The 26130-nt window shown below is 41.9% G+C and overlaps 1 protein-coding gene across 2 annotated transcripts; it reads left to right on the forward strand.

Moving 5' to 3' along the window:
• Positions 1-15707: 15707 nt before the first annotated feature.
• On the forward strand, positions 15708-21913 carry LOC126398587 (protein FAM177A1-like). Of its 2 annotated transcripts, none has more exons than XM_050058045.1 (5): positions 15708-15854; positions 17126-17341; positions 17519-17585; positions 17828-17925; positions 20601-21913. In XM_050058045.1, the coding sequence occupies exons 1-5, from the start codon at positions 15786-15788 to the stop codon at positions 20811-20813; spliced, it is 663 nt and encodes a 220-aa protein (XP_049914002.1). In that variant the 5' UTR covers positions 15708-15785; the 3' UTR covers positions 20814-21913. The 2 variants fall into 2 exon arrangements, with proteins under 2 accessions (XP_049914002.1, XP_049914004.1); XM_050058047.1 differs by having other exon boundaries at positions 17126-17335.
• The last annotated feature ends 4217 nt before the right edge of the window (positions 21914-26130 follow it).

Genomic DNA, 26130 nt, shown 5'->3' on the forward strand with positions numbered 1-26130 from the left:
CCTCTGTCTTTTTATACTAAAAGGGTTCCGCCAATATGACTACCCTACGAGGCGGAAAATTGGGCACCTCGGATCAACTCGCCAATCCGGCTCTGTGTGTCTAAACGCTCGCAGCTTGCCGGCAAAATGGCCCAACATTTGCCGAAAATCTGGCAGTGTAAAAGGGGCTTAAGTCACACGGACCAAAGCTGACCCCTGTGGACATGGACATTATGAACTGGCCCCAAGACCCCTTTAGCGACTTCTTTAAAACAAGTGGCGAGCAACATATCTGGTGACTTTTTTGACATTGCCGTTTTTTTTAACGCCCTACAATAAGATCAAGGTGTTTGAGGAGATGTCAAGACGTCTATATACAGTCTATAACAGAGTCCCATTTACTCCATTCTACATTGTGCACTATTCCCATTCTTACTATTCTGAACTGATTTTGACCAACATATCCTCAAACAATGGTTCGTATGACATGCTACGAAAATGCAAATGCAACCGTTCGTATTATATCTAATGAATTAGCCCCCCATGAATGGCGTCATCACATTACATACTTAACATAAAGTTACATAGGTTAGGTCTAAGGAAAGAAAACACAGTCAAGCATCATAAAGTTATGTATATTAGATTTAGGAAAAGAAACAGTGACACCATACCTTAACATCACCTAAAGCTCACACAAACACCAGTCTCTGAGGGAAAGTCCTGTGTTTGTTTGACCCACTTGTTATACTTCTCTCTTTGGTTGGGAGGGGTGGTGGATGGGACTATCTAATCCCGGACTTTGACCTGGGAGCCTGGTGTTTGCTTCCTGTCTGAATGTAGAGCCAAACCATGATGTTTTTTCTCTTTCCTTGATGTCCCAGCGTTAATTGCAGCATCCTAGAACGTCAACAGCCGACGCAGGATGATAGTGTGTAATATGTTGACGTGAATTGACAAAGCGGTGATATATGATGACTTGAGATGAGAACGTGTTGGTTATGTACAAATTACTGGCTCATGATTATGTGTGTTATACTGATTTTGGTGCATTATTGGTGCATGAGAACAGGAGGTTTTGACACATAGAGATTAAAAGGATTTTAAAACAGCTTGATCTGGCCTGTGAAATTCACTTTATGGTGGACGCCGCCATCCCTTCCAGCTCCTGCACTGTTCCTGCTTCATCCTCTTATTACAAGAATTCCAACATGTTTCGCTTAATCCTTCTCCTGACAGCGACACACAAGATAAATACATCAGGAGGTCAACCTTGATCTGAGAACAAAACTGCCCAGCTGGCCCAAACACCACTGATTCATACATTTAAGCTCTGCATACTGAAGCTGTGTGTGGCTCAGTCCGTTTGATTAAAACAGCCATATTTTGATGTAATTTGCTTCCTTGTATCCTGCACACAGCATGTATATAATCACTGAGGCACTCTTGCATGCTGTTAAAGTATATCCAAATCAATCAAACTGATTTTGATGCTTAATTACTTTGACTTGGTAACAGTAATGGGGGTAGCTGAGTGTGTAGGAGCACCGCCATCCAGTCTTAAGGATGAATATACAGAGGCGAGCAGATTTATTCACTGAAAACTGAGAAAATCAACCTCATGCTCATAGTTTCCAAAAATTATTATTTATGGCGTCTGCGCCGTTCGGCCTGTCTTCACTAAACCTGTAAATAATTCCAGCCAACGTCTGGTGTCTCTTTAAAGCATTACGCCGTTCACATATATCAATACATTTCTGTCTGGAACATATTGAATATCTCAAAAACTCCTTCAGCGCTAAGTGCACAGATGAAAAGTGTTTGCGTTTGACCTCAAAGAGGTATTTTGAGTCAAGGTGTTTGAACCTGGAAATGTTTCAAGTGCATAAAAATGATTCAAATTCAAATTGCACAGTAACGAGTGCCAGTAGCCGCGAAGGAGTTTTTCTCGCCCGCACTATACTGCTCTGAGTGAATAATATTATATCCTTGCCCTTTTGCTCGGTTGATTCAGTTGTAATGAGCTGCTTTAATATACCCATACAAACACGGAGGCCCTGAGTTAACTAGATGTTTTGATGTCTGGACTCTGAATGCAAACATGGGAAAATGAATTTCTGTGATAGACAGTTTCCTTTTTCAGAACGGAGGATTGATAAGAGCAGATAAACACACTTTGGAGAGTCTGAGGTGGTGATTAGGATACACACAGAGTTGTTTTCTCAGCTTAAAAATAGTTGATGAATACTAAACACATAATTGTGAATACTCTTGGAAAGTTTTGCTTCATGCTTCTGCAATAACCTCCAAATAAAGCACCACACATGCTTCATGGTTATTTTTTTCTGCACCATGCTCTATTAACAATTCTAATGCATCTACTGCAGCACACATGCCACTAACCGGTAAAAGGCGTATAAACCCCTGATACTCTTGTGTCCTTTTTCTAGCTCTCCATTCTGCCATGGTTACATTTGCTTATAAAATCCACCCAAAAGCAGAGTAAGCAGTGAAAGCCTTTTATCAGCACAGCTGGTGCCCAAATATCCCGTGAAATGGTATTTAATATTCTCTGCCTCTCTCTCACTGAAGAGATGCCACCTCATTTCCTTTGTGCGGCTGTAATGCAGGAAGTCAGGCCCGCCCGTGCTTACCTTGAAGGCTCCCGCCGCTTGTCACATGCTACTGGGATGTAAGGTTTTAAAAAGGCTCTTTTAAATTCATATACTGTGTGATTTTTCCGTTTGGGAACCGGCATGTTGAAAGGTTTCAATTGACAGGTAGCTTCGAACAGCCATTGTGCAGCTGTAACCGAGTGAGCAGGCATGTCAGGCTTTTTTTCCACCTTAAAGAAGTGTGCATGAGGCTGTGATACAAGTCTTTTTTTTAGCCTTTCTAAAATCAAAACTGAAAGGTGTAAGCATAAGGATAAGGAATGGATTAAACCGTGTTTATCTGCTCTAACATGAGCCACAGTTGTTAGCATGTACAGCTAATTTTACCACCTACAGGTGGCACAGTGAGGAAGACTGCTCATTGATGTGACGGCCCAAAAATTCCGAAGCCCTGTTAAGAGGGATTTATATTTCTCCGTTGAATCAATGCCTATGATGTAGCCCGATGTGCAACTTCCCAAAATTCTACACATTGCGGCGACGCAGAAACTAAGCTTTTATTTACTTTTATTTTTGTACTTTTATTTCACAGATAAGAAACAATAAACTGTGGCGACAATAAAACCTCCACAAATTAGCATGAGTAGAGGAAATCTGCACTTGTCACTAGGCTAATTTATACAATGTAAAATGCCATAGGCTTGTGCTAATAACATTAGCATGTTGTATTTGTTTGGAAAACGTGTTTAGTATAACTGTTCATTCACACCAAAAGCGTCATGAGCGCCAGCGGTCGCTCAGGTCGCTGGCATCGCGCTGCCTGGCAGTTCTGGCAGGGCTTGCAGAAGGCTGCCAAGGGGCGGGGCTTTCAAGCTGCGCTGCAGATGTGTTCAGCTGATCAGCTGTGCACAGGATGACTTGTAGGGCCATGAGAAATGTAATTGGTTGTAAATAATAAGCGGGAGCTCTTTGGAGGGAAAAAGTGTGTCTATATATATAGCATGTACATCTTCCGCTTCCTCTTTCACCATGGATCGCACTTTGGGAAGCCTGTTTTGTATTGCAGTGGTCTATTTGCTGAGGAAACGCAGGGCTCTGTACCGTCGGGCCATCTGGGTCCACCAAGTCTTGCGAACCCGGCTACTCCACGGGGAATATCACCGGCTGGTACAGGAGCTGCGTTCTGATGATGCTTGGTTCCAGCGTTATTTCCGACTGGACAAAAGACAATTTGATGATCTCCTCATCAAGGTTGGTCCGCGGATCCACAGGATGGACACCAACTACCGGCGAGCCATTGGTCCCAGTGAGCACCTTGCTATCTGTCTGCGGTAAGTACAATTTCTCCTTTAACAGATACCTTGCAACTGGGGATTCTTTTCGCACCATTGCCAACAGCTACCGCGTAGGGCATCCACAGTGTGCGGTATTGTGGCAGAAGTAGCCAGGGCAATATGGGATTGCCTGGTGGAAGAATACATGCCTGTCCCAACCTCTGATGATTGGAGAGCCATTGCAGGTGAATTCTTCCAATGCTGGAACTTTCCCAACTGTGTGGGATCCATAGACGGGAAGCATGTTGTGATCCAGGCTCCAAACAACTCTGGGTCACTCTTCCACAACTACAAGGGGCCATTCTCTATTGTCCTCTTGGCAGTTGTGGATGCCAAGTACTGCTTCCGTGTGATCGATGTTGGCGGTTATGGGAGGACCAGCGATGGAGGGACCCAGGCAAACTCCACCTTTGGTCAGGCACTCGTCGATGGCACTCTCCAAATCCCTGAGGATGCCCTGCTTCCAGGAGCTGAGCACTTGGGACCTCAACCCCATGTGTTTGTGGCAGATGAAGCCTTTCCCCTCCGCAGGAACCTCATGAGGCCTTTTCCAGGAACCAACCTCTCTCCAAGGAACAGGGTCTTCAACTACAGGCTGTCCCAAGCAAGGCTCATTGTTGAGAATACGTTTGGTATTCTGTCCGCTCAGTGGCGCATGTACCGACGGGTCATTGCAATGGGCCCTGAAAATGTGGAGGCATGTGTGAAGGCTACCTGTGTCCTGCACAACTACATCAGGAGAAACACCAGGACCAGGAGGGAACCAGTGCCAGGGTCAGAGGAGGATGTCTCAGTGCTGCAGGGCTTGAGAAGAGTGGGGAGCAACAACGCTGCACGGGAGGCCATCCGTGTGAGGGAGGTCTACGCTGACTACTTTTCTGCTGAGGGTGCAGTAGCTTGGCAACCCAGGTTCTTTTAAGAACCAGCCACAAAAAGGTTCTTTTAAGAACCATCCACATTAAACTACAGGGCATGTTTCCTTTTTCCTATCGGTCTGTTTTTGTTATTCATTGTCTGGCTCAGAAATACCTTTTCACACCATACATAGTTTATCTTTATTATTACCAAAGACAGAGTCTAATTATAGTGTCATTATTTATGATTCCAAATATTTCTTTATTATTTATTTATTTAATATTTAATTTCAGCTTCTGTCTCTATGGGTATTTATGTTCCTCACAAGTGCTACGTGCCCTCTGCTGACATGTTTGAGTACCATGCTAACACAAACAAGATTAGACACGAACAGTCTTTCAACACACATTAATTAATTAATAAAACTTCTATAAAAAAAAATAGAATATAGAATATAAAAACAAAATAAATCAGATAGGACTTGGTGGATTTTAAATTTGGCCAACGCCTTCCTCCGAGGAGACAGTGCCTTCAACTCTGGGAGAAGACCCTCGAAAAATTTCAGGTCTGGGTCAGGGGGTGTTGCGGCTGCTGCATGGCCCGCAGCCATATCCACAGCACCTATCAGCTGCCTTTCGAAGGGGGAGAGGGTGCCGTCATGTGGCCTTTTTCTAGACCTCTGTCTGGCAGTGGGTGTGGGTATGCGTGTAGGTGGAGGTGTAGGTGTGGGTGTGGGTGTGCGTGTAGGTTGAGGTGTGGGTGCAGGTGATGGGGTTGGCTCTGGCTCCAAGATGAGGGTGAAGAGCTTCTCTGTATCTGCCTCCTCACTGCTGGGCTCGACCTCGACCTGGGTGGTGGCGGCGGCAGTATCCTCTCCTCCACTCACACTGGCTGGCATGTTGCTGCTGGTGGCCATGGCCGGTGGACGGTTCCCGCTGCTCCGCTCCTGGACTTATCTTTCTCCTTCTTCCTCTCCCGTCTGTAGGTGTCCCTCAAACTCTTCCACCTCTTCCCGCAATCATCAACTGTACAACAGGCAGAAATATCAACACCACCACCTCTGAATGTAAATAACATTCTGTGTCAAGCATAATTACAAGCTTACTAATTGGATTTATCATTCATTTTATCCGTTCCAATTAACCTACCTGTTCACCTAGCTTACATTTTATGTGCTTTGCATTTGTTTACATGGATCTACATGTATATATGAGCATATTTTAAATACCAGCATAATTACTAGCTTATTTAATGGCTTTATCATTCATCATTCTAACTAACCTACCTGTTTATGTGCTTTGCATCTGTTTACATGGATCGACACGAGCCTATTTTACTTACCAGACAAACCAACAATTTCAGATATCCTTTTCCAGGCATCTGACTTCTTCTGGATGTCTCTGTAAATAAACAGAGACACATCATATAGCTCCTGACTTCTTCTGGATGTCTCTGTAAATAAACAGAGACACATCATATAGCTCCGGGAAACCGTTGACCGCCACAATCAACTTCTCCTCCATTTTCGTCTTCTCTTTCTTTTTCTTTCACTGTCCCGCCTAGAATATTCACGGTCTGCAATTGGCGCTGCTCGCTGCTGCTTCGGCGGCGTCACTGCTCATTTGCATAAAGTTGAGCTTCTCTCAACTTCACAGTGATGCTCCGGTCGCTGGCATCGCGCTGCCCTTCGTAGCAAGCGTACACTGAAAATGAATGGCTGCTGGCCGCTTATGACGCTCATGACGCTTTTGGTGTGAATGCACAGTTAGACAGTTGTTTTGTCAGTGAACCTTGTGAGCTGTAATGGAGCTGAATTTTGTAACGTTACCTTTGTTAAATGTTGCTGTTGTCCCTGGCTTCATATGAGTAGAGGAAAAGTCTGCTAGCTGCTAGGCTAATTTATACAATGTAAAATGCCATAGACTTGTGCTAATAACATTAGCATGTTGTATTTGTGGGGAAAATGTGTCCAGATAAAGACAAGTGTTTGTCTGTGAATGCTGCGAGTTATAGTGAAGCTGATTTGTGTACTTGTGTTTGAAATTGTCTTTATTAAGCCATGTTTAATGTGTGTTTAATGTGCATTTTGAATCAACTAAACTTTACAGCACTTCACAGAGACCCCACCACCAACTAGTGTTTTGGAGGTGTAAATGCAGAGTGACACAGACACACCACCACACAGGTATAGATGCTCACAACGGTGCAGGCTACAGCACAGGCTACAGCGTAGGCTCTGCATAGAGCTAACACAAGCATAAATCTGCCTTTAATACGAAAAAGGTCCCATTGGACCGAAAGGCCATTTTTTAAACAGACCACTTCCAAAGTGTTATTTCTCCAAAAATATAAACTCCCTGCAGTCAGACAACTGAAGACAACCAGAAAACAAAACAAAAAAAATTGCATGCTATATTTCTGTAAACCACAAATATGTTACATTAATCAATAATGCTGTGGAGAATGTGTTGTATAACATTTGGTTATAGGTTGGAAAACATCATATTTTGGCATAAAACACTCGTATAAACCTGGGATTGGCAGCTCAAATTCTTCTGAGAAACGTCATAAAGGGTTGGTAAAAATACCTGGTATCAGTGGCTCAAATGTCTCAGGGAAACACCACGAAGGGTTGGTAAAAACACCTGGGATTGGCGGCTCAAATTCCGCTAAGAAATGCAGTGACGGGTTGGTGCAGCTGTAATTGACCCTTCACTAAGTCCCACCGCCGGACACAGACTGGCCAATCATAATGCAGCATTGGGCCGGCTCAGACCAGCGTCCGACAACAACACAGCTGCTCCACTGACTCTAATGCAGTCGTTTCAGATTTCCTTCATTTTCAGGCTGGTTTTGTGGATTTGGAGCTAAATGTTGTGTCTGGGGCACGTCGTGTATTAATGATAGTCGTTACCTGGAGAGGTTGGAAAAAGATATACGTTTCTTCCCTGTTCCAAAACCAAAATCAAACCCTGAAAAGTGTAGGGTTAGCTAGCTAGCTACTGAAGATATAGCCTACTGAATGTATACACATGCTGCTTTTGCTTTTTAGTGATTATAACAGTGAGACAAAGACCGACCCTGCTGTACAGGAACCAGTGAAGGGAAGCAGGGAAACTTTGCTCATATTGAACCAGCTGTGTGTCATCACAGTGTGTGCAGATGAATGTTGTTTGACTTCCTCCAGAGATCCCTGCCCATCCGGCGGCGGAGATCCAGGTGCTGGCAGTGACACGGGGGTGAAGCCAAACACTGTTCATCTGCACACACTGCGATGCCACACAGCTGGTTCAATATCAGCAAAGTTGACAAGCTGCCCAATCTGCAGCACCCGCAGGACTTGCAGGTTTTGGGTCGACTCGCATATCACTAATAGCTACTTACAGCTAAAAAGATCTCTGCCATCATAACTTGTGATTTCTGCTGGCAAGAAATGAAGAAAGCTGCTCTGAAATCAAGGACACACTGTTTAAAGAAGTCATCCGGTGAGTCCGCCTCTGTTCCCATTGTGAACTGTATTATGTGACGATGTAAAAGCTTGACAGGCCTTGCAGCTGTAGCCTCAAGTACATAAATGGGCACCACATTGTGGTCCTGGCTTTTGCCAGAACAGAAGTTTTGAGTCTTTTATGCCTTTTAAGGAATAAGTTATATTTGAGAAATATAACTGGTGTGTTTGATTGGTATTATATCCACTGGGCGACAGGAGCTGAAGTGAAAAGTAATATCATCATTCATTAATTCAGCCATTCAGTGTGACTAACCTTGAGCTACAGCACGGAGAGAGCACAATGGCTGCTGGACTTTTGTGAGCAGGCAGGTGTGTTTATAGCAACTTGATCAGTCAGTGATTCATTCTGTCTGACTAATGTTTCATTAGTGAAGGGAATGGAGGTTCAAAGCAGGAATTAGGTATGGGAACAGTTATTTTTCTTTTTATTTCCTGAGAACATGTCTTCTGTGGAGTCTTTATGACTGCTGAGTCTATTTATTACTTCGATGTAACCATGCAAAACTTTGCTGATTCACCGCCTCCCAAAGCCGTCCATGTCTGTTCCCAGCAACATTTCCACAGTCTTAGTGAGAAGCATGTGTGAGGCCATATATATATATAACTATCTATCTGGAAGCAATGGCCTGGTGAGATGGATGATTCACGTCGACAGCAGAGCTCATATCACTCGGGGTGTAAAAGGGACGACGCTGGAAGGGAACGCACCGTAATATGTTTGCCATCATTAAAAGCTGGAGGAGTGCTCTGCTTAGCACGAGGCAGACACACGCACATACTGGACCAAACTGACTCGTTATGCACGAAGCACAGACATATATAGTGCACGCACAATTTGCAAAGCTCGCACAGGACACCTGAATAAACTTTGCTCAAGGTTTAGGAATAATAGCTCAGTGCAATCCTAATATCTGCTCCCATACCTCCGTCATTTGAAAGCTATTATATGTGAACCCATTTTTAAAATATGCTCTTACCCAGTCTGGGCAGTGGAATCTGGGGGCATTTATTGAAACACAAACGACTTTCTCCCGAGGCCCAGGGGAGGTGAACACATCCATAAACCCATTACCACTTAGGCTGCTTTTTTATACGCCTTATTTGGTGCAGTTGAATCAAATTCTGGACTGTTTACCCGTCTGGTTTTGGCTCCCGTCAGGAGTGGAGAATGCTCCAATCAAATCAGATCTGCATGAAACAACAGCTCCCCGGCCGGCCTGACACAGGTGATTTCACACCACTTTAAAGTGAATCCTGGGGAGGGCAGTTTTAGGTGGGAATCCAATCAAAAAAATGCTCCCTGACAAAAACCTGTAATAAACGTGATTTACTGATTATTTTTTGGCCGCTGTAATTTCCCTGCACCTGAATCCTCCCAGACCATCACTCTGTGGTTTTAAAGTCAAGGTGATATTAAAAATAAGAGCCAAATATTCACTATGAGTTTGTCCTTTATGGGATAAAAGTTTGTTTTTAGTATAGACTGAATGAAAATAATGGATGACATCAGCCATTGGTTTGTGGACTCCTGATTTAAAGCCTCACATTTGGCATTTTGGCCATTGCCATTTTGGATTTTTGGTGTCAGAGGTGACCATATTTACATGAGAGGGCAGGGCGTAAACATAGACAATGCTGGGCCCATGGGGGAGCTGTTAAGAGAGCGGTCCTGTGCGCGTGATTTAGATAACAAACTCAAAAATACGCCTGCGTTCGGAGACAAACTCACGATAGATAAAAAAAAAGAAAAAAAAAGTGCCATACAGTCGCATGTACTGGGGCCTGTAGTCTCTACTTTATGCCACTGCGAGATGGTGGAGGTGACCCTAATGCTAGCTTAATTAGCATGGTGCATTCAGAGCTACATTTAACAGTGATGATGCTAATGCTAACATTCAATAGCAAAAAAAAGGCTTAAAACTATTAAAGTAAAATATAAACTAGTCACCACAAAAACCAAACATCCGACTCCTTGTTATGTGCTCACACCAAACCCAATGTCAATTTTTGCGTTGCGTTACTCACATGAGTTTGAACGTTAAAATATTTTGTGATGACTCGCTTCATATGCGCAAATAACTTGTGTAATACGAGTGTGGAATTGCTGAATCAACAACTTCCGTCTGTCCTCGGTGTCATACATCCCCGGAGAATCTCAGTATTGATTGGCTATCACAGCGCAAATTGGCACTGAAGTTCAGATTTTTCAGCTCTCCTGAAGAAGTGTGTGGTGCGAAATTGCGCCGCTAGCTTAATTTGCGCTGCTTGATTCAGATATTTCACATTATTTGCAACACATCCATTGCACTGTCTGGCAGGAATTCGTGTCTAATCGCATCTTTACATTGACTTTACATGTTATTCACTCGTGCAAATTTGATTCGCGCCCGGTGTGAACACAAAAATAGATTCGTCTTTCAGTTTAGTCTGTATGTGACGCAAAATTATGTCAGTCAAATCACATCTGCAGCTGTCTGTACGTTGTGAAAAGTGTGTGAAAGTCAAGAGCGGTCACTCTGCAGCAATGTCTGGCAACCAAAATATTCCCGGAAGTACTCTGCACAGCACACTGACTAGCAAAAAAACAAACAAAAAAACCTCCTGATTGCTCAACTTGAAGTAATGTTAGTCGACTGAGGGGTCTGATAATTTGACTCTCCGACGTTCAAGGAGCAGCCCTGCTTTTAGTCCAAACGAACGCTGAACAAGACTTTTCTCGGTGACCAAAACATTACAACTTTCATGAACTGAAAACACAATGAAATAGCGACAGCCACTGAAAATCTGAGGTTACACCATGGTCCTGTTACCTAACCAACGTTGCCATGGTAGTGACTTGTCAACGAACGGCAACGCCTGTCACTTAAAGCTACCGTTCCCCTAATTATGGTAACTTTGAGACTTAATAACATTTAAATTAGTGGGTTACATAAAAATCCTCCCCCCTACAGCTGTCATGAACGGTGATGTTTAAAAGGCTCGGACTCTTATAAATGCGTACGACATTATTAATCACATCTGCTGGGCACAGGGGATGACGTATGTAACGTTAGCTTGTTCTTGTGTGGAAAGTGAGCAAGAGGGTTGCCTCGCCTCCCGGTTTATAGTCACTTACCTGTGACGATTAACATCCTTTCTTCCGGTGTCAGTTTATGACATTCAGAGTATTGAGTCAGTGACGGAAGTAAGTGCCTGTTGCTTCGTTGTTATGTTCATATCTTTTAAGCACACAATGTAAGTACGCAGCATGACAAGAGGTATTACAGTCATGCCGAGATGCATAGGCTGTAATTGACTGGGGGAAGTATTAGGTTAGTGACTGTTATCTGTCATATGTTTAAGATAAAGTAGCATTGTTTATGTTATAATAGCTGCTCCCTGTGAGGAGAAATGTCTGTTGTGTGTGATGCTATTGTAGTACCCTGGTCTAACCACAGGGTGTCACCATTGTCCTTTGTAACGTTCTTAATAGGTGAAGTTTGTTTATTTCTCTGAAGAGTAATATTCTTATCTGTATGTAACTTTAGGTCACTGTTCACCGACATTTATATTTATACTTTACAGCAGTTTATGTCCTGTTGTTGTCAGCTCCCAGTACCTAATGTTGATTTATTTGTTATTCCGTAATGATGACAATACTGACTGTTGCAGCTCTTCAAAAAATCCTGCTAGAAAACAGGTCTGGGAACAAATCATGTCTCCTCATTTTCATTCCTGTGTCCTGATCAACAAACCATTCTGTTTACTGTTAAACCCTGGACGAACTAGCCCAGTGTAGTTACCTCATGAAACAGGTGAATTTAGCTAAAGAGACCAAAACTGTTTTTTGTATTAGGCTGTAAACATGTTTATATCTGCTGTGAGGTTTAGCATCTACCATGGGGGGTCTGTGGGGATTGACTCACTCTTGGAGCTAGCCTTGAGTGGCCCTTAAAGGGATAGTGCACCCAAAAATGAAAATTTAGCCATTATCTACTCACCCATATGCCGAGGGAGGCTCTGGTGAAGTTTCAGAGTCCTCACAACACTTGCGGAGATCTGAGGGGGGAGTGGGTAGCAGCACAACTCACACCTAATGGAGGCTGACGGCGCCCCAGATTAAAACGTCCAAGAACACAGAATTGAAACAACAAAATATCTCCATACTGCTCATCCGTAGTGATCCAAGTGTCCTGAAGCCCCGACATAAAAAGTTGTTTGGAAAAACGTCATTTGAACTCTGTTTTTAGCCTCATTGTAGCCTGTATGAATTTAACCAAAATTCATACATATCCTACGTGATCATGAACAAGTAATTTTTGTGTAACCTACGTCTTTTGGAAGGCCGCAATCATGTGACCAGTGCGCTGACGGGAGTTAAGTAGTAAGCGGTTCCATAAGGAGGCAGGTTGGGATAGTTAATAGACTCAAAGCCATGGGACTTTCCCCAGAAGACCGGTGTTCGTAAAGGTGAGAACTTTGCGGTATGTTGTGACCTTGTTTTTTCCTCCTAAACTTAACCTCCGTAACTTTCAGTGACGTACATAACGTCATGTGTGGGGCACTAATTTGTAGGATATCATACAAAACGTTGTAAGAAGTTAAATTAAAAAAAAAGAAATGGCGTCTGAACAAACAAAGTACCAAAATTAATTTCTTAACACAATAGCTGGTTTGGGGACCTGCCGGCTCTCACAGTTCAGCGACTTGCATCATCATATGAAAGCAGTAACCTTTTCCTAAGACACAACAGATGCATCCCACTGTGTGATTTTACCCTTTTGAGAAATCCATAATTTTTGACAGCTCAAGATTAATAATGTTTTGCCCAATAAACAGCTGACCTGAGCAATCGTGTGACTGATTACAAATAGGCTGCTTAAATGCCGCTGTCAGTTGTTAATGGAGGAGGAGACGGAGCCAATGGAAAGCTGCAGCACAACTTCTGATTTGGACCAGTCCAAACAAACTGGGCGAGAGGAGAGTGCGAAATTTAATATCCACAGAATTTTTGCAGAGTGAGAGAAGATCCAGAATGTTCTGGATATGAGGACACACATTTTGGCTCATAACTGATAAAACTGTTTTTAAATGAAGCTAATTTCCACATGCACCTCGGGCAAACGTTCGTGTGAAGCCCCACATGAGGCTGACATGCATTTTTCATGGGGAGACTCCGGCTTTAACATGTGATGACATCATAGGTCTGAGAAAGAGCGGCCTCCAGTATATTCTTCCTGCTGGAGTTACCTCACAGCTCTTCAGGGTGACAGCGGGTAACTACAGAGACATAGAAGGAGCAGATATATGAGCGTCTGATGGTGATTTGTACAACTCAGGATTCAGACCAAACAATCATTCACTGCCCACTCAGAGACTCGGAGCAGCTCATGTTACATGGATCTCTACTGACATCTGGTGGTGTCAGCAAGGTAATTCAAATTTGGGATGATTGAGAAGCTTTCTGTTTCAAAGATACTGCTGCAGCATGACATCAGAGACATGCTGTACTGGCTATAGTTTAGTAACACAGCAACATCCAAACCTGGGTGAAGTATAGCAGTGAGATACACTCACTGGCCACTTTATTAGGTACACCTTCCTCATACCGGGTTGGACCCCCTTTTTAAGTCTTGGTGTCATAGATCCAACAAGGTGCTGGAAACATTCCTCAGAGATTTTGGTCCATATTGGCATGATGACATCACGCTGATTAGCTATTTCTGTCAACGAGCAGTTGAACAGGTGTCCCTGGCGTCCAACGGAACAAAAGCACCTTAAAGACTGTGCTGTTAAGGGTATCAGAGACATGAGTGCTCTCTGCCTTGATGAGTACTTCATGTCCTTTGAGCAGTTGCAGAGAGCACATTATATCTTTTCAGGTACTTTTAAATTCGGCATTTCGTGTTCCCATGAAAAAAAAACGTTGCCATGACTCTCTTGAGAGCATCAACAACTTTAATCCTCGCAGCAAGGGAGCAGTTTAATACCTTTTCACATCATACAAAGACACACTGATGTCAACACAAATGCACTGGAGCAGAATTTGGGAGGAGAGCCTTGAAAGTGTGCGTAAATGTTCAGTTAACTCTCAGCACTATCTGATACAATTTAAAGCAGTGCATCAGTTATACTGCTTCAAAGACTTGTTGCATAAGGTTTCCCCCTCTGTAGTCGGGACATTAACACTTACCGCTTCATTTGGGTGTAGCGTGTTGGGGGCTGAATGGGTGGAGTTTCCCAGCATGCCATGAGACAATGGGTTTAAGGCCGTAAGCTGAAGGAAACTGTTTAAATGGGTTTTAAATCACTCACACATTACCTATTATGCAGTGATTAATGTTCATGTATCTCACAATGGTTGTTGTGGGTTACAGTTGAGACTGTGACATATTGCACCATGAGTTAAGTTGTGCACACGGTTAGTAACAGCTCACAGTACACAGGATTTCAAATAGTGATGGGCAAAGCAGTTCTTTAGATGTTACTGAAGCACTAGAATCAGTTCATTAAAAAGATTTGTTCAAAAGATTCGTTCACCGGATCGTTCAGTGCTTGGCAGGAGGAGTCCTGACTGTGTACTGCATAGAAATGATTTCAATCACTCAGGGATCGGGGCTGTGTCATTCACCGAGTGATTCGTTCACCGAGTGATTCGTTCAACGAGTGATTCGTCACACGGTAGGCAGTCCCTCCCTGCACCCTGGCTGCCTCACGACTCGCGAGCGATTCATTGTTCGCACAGACTGAGTCGGCAGTTCCACCATCGGCCTGCACGCTCGCTGCTGAGCTCAACTGAACTGAGAAATGAACAAATCAGTTCCAGAAGTGATTCAGCTCAGTAAGTTCACTCAACAGAGTCGTTCTTTTGAAAGATTCGTTCGTGAACGACACAACACTAATTTCAAATAAAGAAGTATGCTGCTATTAAGGAAAGAGTAACTCCTGGTCTGAGAGTTATAAACACCATTTCCTTCTTGTCAGCAAGAAACCAAAGTGTAAGTCATCAATCTGTAATAATACATTATAATGTTTTATATGAATTTTATGTTATGTTAATAGTTTCAATCTACAAAGTCACTTCTGAAGCTGATAACACAGTAAAAAGCAATATTTGCCTCCAGCAGCACAATTATATTCCTTAAAATGGAAATATTCATAAAACTGTCCTTACATACAGCACTTGAGTAAATATATGCAGCTGCTTTTACCACTGTTCATAATACAGTCAGGTTGGACAGTCGAAAAAAAAAATATAATAAAATAATAATAAATAATAAATAAAAATGTGTATTAATTAAAATAAGGCGGTTTAAGGTAACTCTCTTTTTTAAACGTACCTTTAACACTTGTGTCGCTGCTGCTGCTATCAACACACTTTGCTCCATTACATCTCCATGGACGTTACGTTACGCACAGCACGCACGCACGCGGACGGCTTCACGGTACTTCCGGTTGTGTCGGTGGTTGTTGTTGTGGGCGCAGCAGCATCAGAGATACAAAGAAGAGGCGACAATGGCGGAGCTGTCTCTGTATCTGACCAACGTGAACGTGTCCATAGGACGGACCGTGGACGTGGAGCAGGTCGGTAATCTGATTACTCTGTTGTTACTATTATTGTTACCGCTGTGATGCTTACTGAAGGGGTCTGATGATGATGATGATGATGATGATGATGATGGCTTCGCCCTGTGTCTGCAGCTCGTCACTGTCAGCTGTGTCACGTCGAGCTGCTCGGTCACGATGTTAAAACCAGACATTTAATAATGTTTCTCAGATTTATATTTAAATCCAGACAGCTTACAGATATTATTTACATTATTTTATTTAATTATTTTCTTGTACATATGTTTTAAAATTTTGTTCTGTTTTATCTTAAGGCATATCTGACATTTTATTATTATTTTTTTTAATCCCACATTAATTTTATTGCGATATATTTTCTATTTTTGTAGCTATTATTTAAGTACTTCATTATTATTATTATTATTATGTTTTAAATATATTTTATCTTCATAAGTTTTATTCTTGATTTGCCTTTTTAATTTATTCTAATCTGATTTTTAGTCCAGCATTTATTTAACTATTTTATTACTTTTATTATTATTAATAATAATACTATAGCATTTTAATTCGTTTTATTTTCATCAGTGTTATTAATATTTTTATCTGTTTAATCTAACTGTTATATAAATATTTTATTGTTGCCTTTAAATCCATTTTATCGTCATATTTTTATTATTGTTTTGTGTTTTTAATCTGTATTAATCTAACTTTTATTGAAGTATTTTATTATTGAATGTATTATTATTTTCATAGATATTTAATCCATTTTGTTGTTGTAAGTTTTATTATAATGTTTTAAACTGTTTTAGCATTTATTTTACTATTATATTATTATTATTATTATTAGTTGTAGTAGTATTACATATTTTAATTTCATAATAATTTATTTTATTTATGTATTTCAATTTAATAATTTTTTATTCTTCATTTGTCTTTTTATTCTATTTTAATGTAACTTTTAACCTAGCTTTTATTTAGCTATTATTTTTGCTATTATTACAGCTTTTAAATCTATTTATTGAACTTTGTGGTTGTAAGTTTTTACTGTTTTAATCTGTTTTATCTAGTTGTTTTTATTTCACTCTGCTTTATTACTTCTATTGTTATTATAGCTTTTAAAGATATGATTTGTAACTTTTATGTATTAAAATAAAACAAATGTAAATAAAAAAATGACTGAACCAATGTTTTATATATTTGAATTGGTTGTGTTTGTGACATCATCCCAGACATTTAAAATAGTCCCTAATCAACACTGTTTCTGTGATTGCTTGTGATTTTCCTCTCAGACTCAGAGCTCGAACTCGAGCAGAGACTTTGAGAGCGTGGAGCTCGGCGAGCTGGAGAAGAGAGACGAGCAGCAGCAGAGGGAGAAGGTTCCTCGCAGGATCATCCATTTCTCCAGCGGGGAGACGATGGAGGAGTACAGCACCGACGAGGAGGACGGAGAGGACAAGGAGCCCGAGAGGAAAGACCTGCTGTCCTCTCCGGTCGATGCGGTGAGGGTGAGGAACGTCGGAGGGACAGAGGGGGGGGGGNACGGGGAACTATGGCGGACGGGAAAGTGTGTGTGTGTGTGTGTGAGAGAGCGTCAAGGAATGTGTTTACTGTTAATTATTAACATAAGGAGACAAACCTCGTCCTGTCAAAGTGTCCTCTGACTGAATGTCTTTGTGTTGCAGTCAAAGCTGACCTGGGGGCCGTACTTCTGGTTTCACATGTGGAGAGCCGCCACGTCCACCATCTCAGGTTTGTTCATCAACACCTTTATTTACAACCCAATGGGCCTCGATCATGAAGCAACATTATCAATCTTTCATTAGTGTTATAATATCATACAGCTGTGATCATAACCAGACAGATGACCTATGACCTATACCAGAATACTGTGTGCATGTAAACACAGTCAGTGATTGGTCCAATCAGGGTGCAGCATCATCAGTTGAAGACACTTGTAGACATTAGTTACATTTCTCCTTCTGATCTTCCAGCCTGTGACTACCTGGGTGAGAGGATGGCCTCCCTCTTTGGAATAACATCAGCCAAATATCAGTATGCTATTGACGAATACTACAGGATGAAGAAGGAGGTACGTTACAGTGAGGCGTCGTCATTATGAATCCACATAATTGTGATTTTGGATTTATTTACACAACCCAATCGTCAGGATACATGTTGGCACTGTACGTTTCTGCAAACCCTGGACAGGTTACATGTGTATGTTTCATACATAGCGGATACGTTGAAACTTCTCTTTGCATTTACATTTTATGTTGCGACGACCTAACTATGCGTTTCGGAAAAAGCATGTTGGCTTCAAATTTAATACACACAGCTGGAAATGTGTCAGTAAAACATACTCAATTTTGTAGCAACAAACAGGCTGGAAATGTCTCGAAATGAGGTTAAAAAACAAACTGGTTTTGTTGGAAATGTACCAACATCTCGATTAAAAAAAAAATAAGAAAGAAAAAAATACCTGGTTTTGTAGCAACAAACACAGCTGGAAATACCCTGACGTGTCTTCAAAAAGTACGCAGCTCTGTCCGAACAAACACGGCTGGAAATGTCTTGACACGCTGTAGTTTTATCGCAACAAACACAGTTGGAAATTTTCTCACGTGTTGTCTAAAAAAACTGGTTTTGTTGCAGCAAACAGGCTGGAAATGTCCTGTAACATTAAAAAATAACCCTGATTTGTCAAGCCAAACATGGCTGGAAATGTCCTGAGGGGTATTCCAGGTAGGAGGTTCAACATACTCTGAGTCTAACCCTGAACTCTGAGTTGATTTACCCTGAGATGGGAAACTCTGAGTTACCGGTTCCACAACAGCTGATTTGAGTTAGTTCAGTCAACTCTGAGTATGTTCACTCTGAGTTAAGCCGACAATAAAAAGCCATCATCAATGGAGCTCCGACTCCACGATTCACCATGGCAACAGGTAAATAAAAGACAGCGCCTCCATTTTAATCCAGTGGATGTAGAGATATTAATGCATGTGTAGCAGACGGTGCACGTTTATCTTTAAAAGAAGAGCCTGAGTCAGAGCGAGGAAAGTGTCAATAAGTTAACCATAAAGTTAATAAAAAAGTTTTTTTAGTGTTGTCCGTTTATTCATCATTTATCAGACTTACATTTCCTTAATGAAGATAAAGTGGTGGAATCTGACTGTGTATCAGGCTGTAGATACATTACATTATATTAATAATATATAATAATATATTTGTTCAGATTTAATCTGATGGGGAAAAACACAGGAGGCAGCAACTGAAAAATAGGAAGATTTAAAACATATAGGCTAGGCTATAGATCAAAGACATAAAGACATGACTGTAAACTCACAGTCTGACCCAGTAATAATATGTTTGGTGATTTGCACTTGAAAAGACGTTGAGGTTAAAATACAGTAGATGTTGCACATCTATTTGTATCTTGACTCAACAGCATTCAGTGACTTTATTTCAGCTTCAAATGTAGTAAATTTAAAGACACTGAAACGCTGCACCATTGCTCACTCAGAAATATTAACATATAATCCCCAGTATTAGGCTATAGGAATTATGTTCCATCAGTGCGACCAATGACATCAGTGATAGAGATCATTAGTCATTGATACTACGTGTCTAAAGCTTCATACCCATTTTTAAAATTTAAATAATTAGACCTACACATTATGTGCAATAAACATTTGGGAGCTGCTCTAACAGACTGACAGTCTGATCCTTGTGCACAGTGTTATACAAAATAATAAATATGAAGGACAGAGGTTTGATTCTGAGCTGAGGGTGAATTCTCGCTGTGTAATATTTGAATGTTAAGACAAAAACCGATGTCCAAAGAAATGATTGATGTGCATAAATTCAATAGCTTAAGACAGTTCTGAGTAACAAACTAATATCCAGCAGGATTTAGACTGTGACAGACGGTAAATCTCCACTAATTAATGCGCTTCAATACAAGCTTTGACACGGACTGAATGAATGAGGAAATGAAACAGCGTGTAAGAGGGAGGAGACAGAGAAAAACTCAGGGTTTACTGAAGAAAACCTGCCAGCGAGCAGGTTAGGTTCACAGAGTCTGTTACCATGGTGACTGACTCAGAGTTTCAGTTACCTCTCTTGCTGGAACGGATAACTCAGAGTTTCCCTCATCTCAGGGTTAACTTACTCTGAGTTTTCACATAACCTGCTTTCTGGAATACCCCCCTGATGTGTCGTTAAAAAATACACAGCTTTGTCCCAACAAACAGGCTGGAAATGTCTTGACACGCTGTTAAAAATACCCACATGTTGTCAAAAATACCTGTTTTTTTTTGCAAAAAACAGAGCTGGAAATGTTCTCACATGTTGTCAAAAAATGCTCAGTTTTGTTGCAACAAACAGGCTGGAAATGTCCTTTGGCATTAAAAAATAACCCCGATTTTTCACACCAAACACGGCTAGAAATGTCCTGACGTGCTGCTGAAAATTAACCTGGATATGTCACACCAAACATGGCTAGAAATGCCCTGACATGTTAAAAAATACAGCTGCTTGGGATCTGTCTCACCAGGTGTCTCACAGTCCACCATCCCCTCCTCCTGATGAGAAACTCAGCTGTCATACATGTGATTGGAACTATGTCACTTTAGAAACGTTGATATGATACGTATCATATGTACAAACATACACATGGTTTGCAGAAAACGTACCATGGCAATCTTTTTTCCTGGCGAAGGTCTGATTTATCAGCCGATGTAACTCCTTCTGATGTCTTCGTGTCAGAGAGAAGAGGAGAAAGAGGAAAACCGCCTGTCAGAAGAAGCAGAACGATCCTTTGACCAGGGACAGTCTCAGGAAGATGAAGACGAGCCGATCACCATGACAGGCCCGCCGGAGGAAGTCGCGGCTCACCCCGATGTGACCTATCGGATCGAGGATGAAAAGCAGGCATCTTCTACTACCATGACAGTGCCTGCAATCATAACGGCAACCTAACTAACCCTAGAGATGGACGTTTGTGCTTTAATGTGTGTTTGTTTGTTAAAGAAGGAACACTGTCTTGTTTCACCGAGCGCCGTTTGGTTTGTGTACGACACAGCTTTAGATGGGCAGTGCTGCTGTATTGTGGTTATGTGGCGAGGACAGGAGTGGTGGAGTTCCTCCGCTGACTGAAAAGTGTCCCTTTGCAACAGAGCAGCAACTGATGACGTAACTGCTGGATAATGGAGCAACATATTTGGATCATTGGATGCAATGAAATGTGAATCACAAAATGTCATATCGTGTGCCAGTTTATCTGCCAATGTAAAGTTTTGTCCACATCGTTATCTCGTTCACAACAACAGGTTTTTTAGGTGTTACATTATCCAGCAGCTGTTGCGTTGCCAGTTGCTGCAGCAGCCTCCCAAATGTGAACGTCTGCTGTAGAGTGAAGGTTACATGTTGCTCCCCTGTGCCTCTGATCGACCGGACACTGTGCCTAAATCACCAATACAGCCAAGTCAGTGACAGATCTGGACAAAGCAAAATTATCTCAAGTGTCTGAAGACATAAAAAAGCCTTCAGTTCATTCAGCTTTCGGATGATTCAAATATATAACGCAGGTTCAACAGCTGTTTCGTCCTGATCTGATCCAACTGGTGCATTCTCGATACACCTGGCTGCACCAAAGAGCTGGCCGTTTTAACACTCGCTCACATGTTAATTTGCTCTCTGTGTTTTTGTATTAATGCTCATTAAGCTCGTCTTGCACTCTGCTTAGCGTCTGTGTGGAAACACTGAGCAGATTTAGCCTCAAATCATCTGTAGACCACAAGACATTTTGTTAGAAACTAACAATGAAAACGGGTTTAGGTGTTCTGCGTTGCTCTTATTATCTGCCCGATCTGCTCTGGACCTGAGCGCAGGGAGCAGTGTTACACTAAGTCTGTAAGACGACATGCAAACTGACATTTTTAACTGTTTTTAGTACGATTTTGATATTTATGTATTTATTTTAATGAACTGATGGAGCACTTAATTTAAGCATATTTTCTATTGATTTAGTACGTAACACTGTAATGAACTGTTAATAAAATCATAGTTATTGTCTTACATTTATGATCTTTATGTCAGAATATGACTTTACTTTTTTCCCAGTTTCATCACGGCAAACACAGCTGACAATGTCCCGACTTGTCATTAAAAAGTACTAGGTTTTGTCGAAAGAAACATAGCTGGAACTGTCACAATAGGTCATTAAAAAATACCCAGTTTCGCAGCAACAAATGCGGCTTGACATGTCGCAATGTGTTTTTAAAAAATACCCGGTTTTGTCGCAACAAACACGGCTGAGATGTCCCAATATGATGGTAAAAAAATACCCGGTTTTGCAGCAGCAAACACGATTAAAGTATCCAGATATGTTGTTAAAAAATACACAATTTTGTCACTACAAACAAGGTGTGAAATGTCCCTACATGTTGTTAAAAATTACCTGGTTTTGTTGCAACAAACATGGCTGGAAATGTCCCAACTTGTCGTTAAAAAACACCCAGTTTTGTCGCAACATACACAGCTTGAAATGTCCCTACATGTCATTGAAGAACATTGGATTTGTCACCACAAACACAACTGGAAATGTCCCAAACTGTCGCTAAAAAATACCTGGTTTTGTCGCAATAAACACAGTTTGAAATATCCCTACATATCATTAAAAATACCCGGTTTTGATGCAACAAACCTGGCTGGAAATATCCCAATCTGTAGTCAGAAAAAAAACAACTGTCTTTTTCGCAACAAATACAGCTGGAAATGTCCTGACATGTTGTTAAAAAATACCCAATTTTGTCACAACAAACATGGCGTTAAATGCCCCTACATAGTTTAAAAAATCACCCGGTTTTGTCGCAACAAACACAGCTGGAAATGTCCCAGTATGATGGTAAAAAAAAAAATACCCGGTTTTGCAGCAGCAAACACGGTTAAAGTATCCTGATATGTTGTTAAAAAATACACAGTTTTGTCACTACAAACATAGCTGGAAATGTCCCAAACTGTCGCTAAAAAATACCTGGTTTGAAATATCCCTACATGTCATTAAAAAATACCCGGTTTTGTTGCAACAAACCTGGCTGGAAATTTCCCAATCTGTCGTCAAAAAACCCCCAAACCTGTCTTTTTCACAACAAATACGGCTGGAAATGTCCTGACATGTTGTTAAAAAATACCCAATTTTGTCACAACAAACATGGCCTTAAATGCCCCTACATGTTTTAAAAAATCACCCGGTTTTGTCGCAAGAAACACCTTACGGAAATGTCCCTATCCCTATTAGAAAACACCGGTTTTATCACAACACAGCTGGAAATGTCACAATACGTTGTCAAAAAATACCCGGTTTGGTCTCAACAACCCCGGCTGGTAAATTGCAAAAAATGCAAAAAACAAGAATTTTAAATAGAGGTATGTTTATGGTGTGAACATGACATTGCAGCCTGTTTCACACTCCCAGCTGCAGCGCTCTCGCTCAATACCTGACAAACTTCATAAACTGTTCCGTTCGTCACTCGGACACAAAAACATGAGGAAACAGGGTCCGTGTTGAAAAACCTCAAAGTTATCCTTCAAGTCAAATTTGATCATCATTTCTAAACATGTCCAAATGTCAAATCTGTTTTCCTAAGTCGGCGTTGGCAGCTCTGCCGTCTTGTCTGCTGGTTGAGACTCATGGTGGTTGCAGTGTGAGCGATGTGAGCGATTGTCTCGGGTAACAAAGAGTCTGTGTTGTTCTGTATGCAGACCGCTCTGAGGTCAGAGACCCCGTCCACACGCTGCACAATGTGTCCATTCTCAGGTCAGAGTGGGTTTCTGTGGTCCAGAACGACCTCCACAGAGAGTGCACCCCTCACCGCTGCTGACGCACACAACAGTCAAACACGCCATACTCACATCAGAACTGGAGGACATGCAGAGGAACAGCTGGTTTGATAGAGGAATCTATATTAAGACATTAGCGCGGACATAAACTACTGTTACAGCCTTAACTTGTTACAGCATCGTGTTTAATAACGACACACTAACTGAGTCATGTTTGTCGGATCATCACAGAAATGTTTCCCTGTTAGTACAATCAACAAAGCGTCCACTGTTTGTCCCGCTGGACATTTAGACAGCGTGGGACGTGATATATTTGACACAGACAAGCAATGAAAGTTGTTGGTGGATGATGCTCTCTGCTGGCTGCTTACATGTTGAACCACATCATTATGATGATGTCATGATGAGACAGCTCGTCTCTAACAGTCATACAGTGAAGTCAGTCCGCCACAGACAGGTCGCACAAGGCAGCCACACAGAGACGGACAGACGGTACCACCCACTGACAGCCTGTACGTCCACTTATCATGAAACACTGCTGATAATTCCTCACGCTGCTGCGTCATTTAAACACAAACTCAGGCCGGATCTTTTAATCGTGTTTCTGATCTAGATAAACATATTTTGTAATCGTTGCTCAGTGTCAGTTAAGACGTGAGCCTGGAGGTGAGGCTGAGTCAGCCTTCCTCCAAACGTGCTGTGACTGAAAAAGACCTGTTGAATCCTTCGAAAATTTACAAAGACCACACCATATGTACGGTATGAAGTGGTTTTATTGGATGAGTGGAGGATCAGGGATGACGGGGAGCGGGTCGAGTTCTTTAGGGTGATGGAGCTGGAGGGGGGATGAAAGGGGAGGATAAAAGGGGGTCGTTTGCCAGGGGTTGAATTCGTGGGGATGGATGGAGTCGAGGTGAGCTGGAGAGTGAGGTCCTACAGAGGCTAGACAAGACTCGATCCTAGCATTTGGTGAATGCCAACACATTTACACTCAGACCTCGTCACATATTGATGTTTGGTTTCCATGTTCACAACGGCGTGCAGGGTGCGTTGGTTGTTGACGTTCTGGGACGGCGTGTCAAGTCCTGCCTGTTACATGCGTTGTCTTCTTTTAGGATACGCTTACATTTTCACAGGAAATGTAACGTTTACATACAGTGTCTTTCAAAATAAACAACTCTGCAATTTTTTTTCCCCTTCAACAGCAAAAACACGTTGTTAGGTTTAGGAAAAAAGAACAGGGTTTGGCTTTAGAACCTTACGGGATGTAAACACCACTCTCGAGTGAAAGTCAGTGGTTGTTGGACCAATCTACAACCTCTCCCACCCACCCCAGTCGGACTTTTACTGCCTTAACTTCTGATCTTGTCCCACTGCGTTTCCTCCAGACGCTGTCGTGCACCGTTCGACTGTAACGGCAACTGGCTGCATATCGTGCCAACGTTAAAAGACAGCTTTGTCGTTGGCACCGCAAGTCACTGCCGAAGTGCCGGATTTTGACAACTTCGGAGTGAGACTGAGCTCTGAATGCAAATTGGAACAGGCTAGCGAGTGCATAGGTGTGCGTCGTTGAAGAGGCCCCGCCCTCAATTCTGGCAAATGTGTGGGTAACAGATTTAGCTAGGGCACGTATGGAGACCGACACAGGGACTGGTTTTCAGCATTTAATTTGGTCTGCAGAAGACACAAAACACATAATTTGCCCTCTGTTCCACTGTCTGCACCTCAGCTCCTAAACAACAGGTTTTTAACAATGAATAAGGTGGAAAATCTCCTGCTCTACATGAAGACACGACTTTTGGCGGTACGCTGTATTGCAAATCGCGCCTAAAACCTTATATAAAAACACCGTCCAAACTCCTAATAAAACTGTTAAAATCAGCACAAAACGGCTGGATAACATCATATTAACAACAGCACACACCAAGGGTTACGGCTTATGCAGCTCATTTTATAATGTAAATAACGTAATAATGTCGGAGCATTTTCACACACAACTTACCTTCAGCAATGCTGAACAGCACTGTGAGGGGCAGAGAAGGGGGAGCTACGGAAACCCTGGAGGTACAGGAGCCATGAAGGGCAAAAAAAAAAGCAGGAAAATTAAAATAACCACAAATAAAAACAACTAATTGAGATAAAATTCACAAATACCCAATAAAATATTCAAATAAAATAATTACAAATTCTCAAATATAGATTGGAAATATGTATTGAGAATTAAGTGCTTTTTTAACTCCGTTACATGTGCAAAGAATTGTGGGTACTTAATGCCCACTGAGGATACACATGCCTCTTTGAAAATTCTCTGAAGAAAGGACTCGGTCCTCGGTAGAATTCGAGGGATCCTTGACACTGGAACTGTCCTTCGGCGGGATTCAATGACAGCATCCTTATAATTCGTATAATAAGTAAACATTGACCAACGGGACCAGACTGGCCGACCCGTATGCTC

The sequence above is a fragment of the Epinephelus moara genome, chromosome 12 (assembly GCF_006386435.1).
Source record: "Epinephelus moara isolate mb chromosome 12, YSFRI_EMoa_1.0, whole genome shotgun sequence".
NCBI lineage: Eukaryota > Metazoa > Chordata > Actinopteri > Perciformes > Serranidae > Epinephelus > Epinephelus moara.

Excerpts from the sequence above, each read along its gene's own strand:
- LOC126398587 (XM_050058045.1), top strand. The coding sequence starts at position 15,786 with ATGGCGGAGCTGTCTCTGTATCTGACCAACGTGAACGTGTCCATAGGA. Across the intron at positions 17,342-17,518 it reads CTCCGGTCGATGCGGTGAGG|TCAAAGCTGACCTGGGGGCC; the intron begins GTGAGGAACGTC and ends TTTGTGTTGCAG. Across the intron at positions 17,926-20,600 it reads ACTACAGGATGAAGAAGGAG|AGAGAAGAGGAGAAAGAGGA; the intron begins GTACGTTACAGT and ends TCTTCGTGTCAG.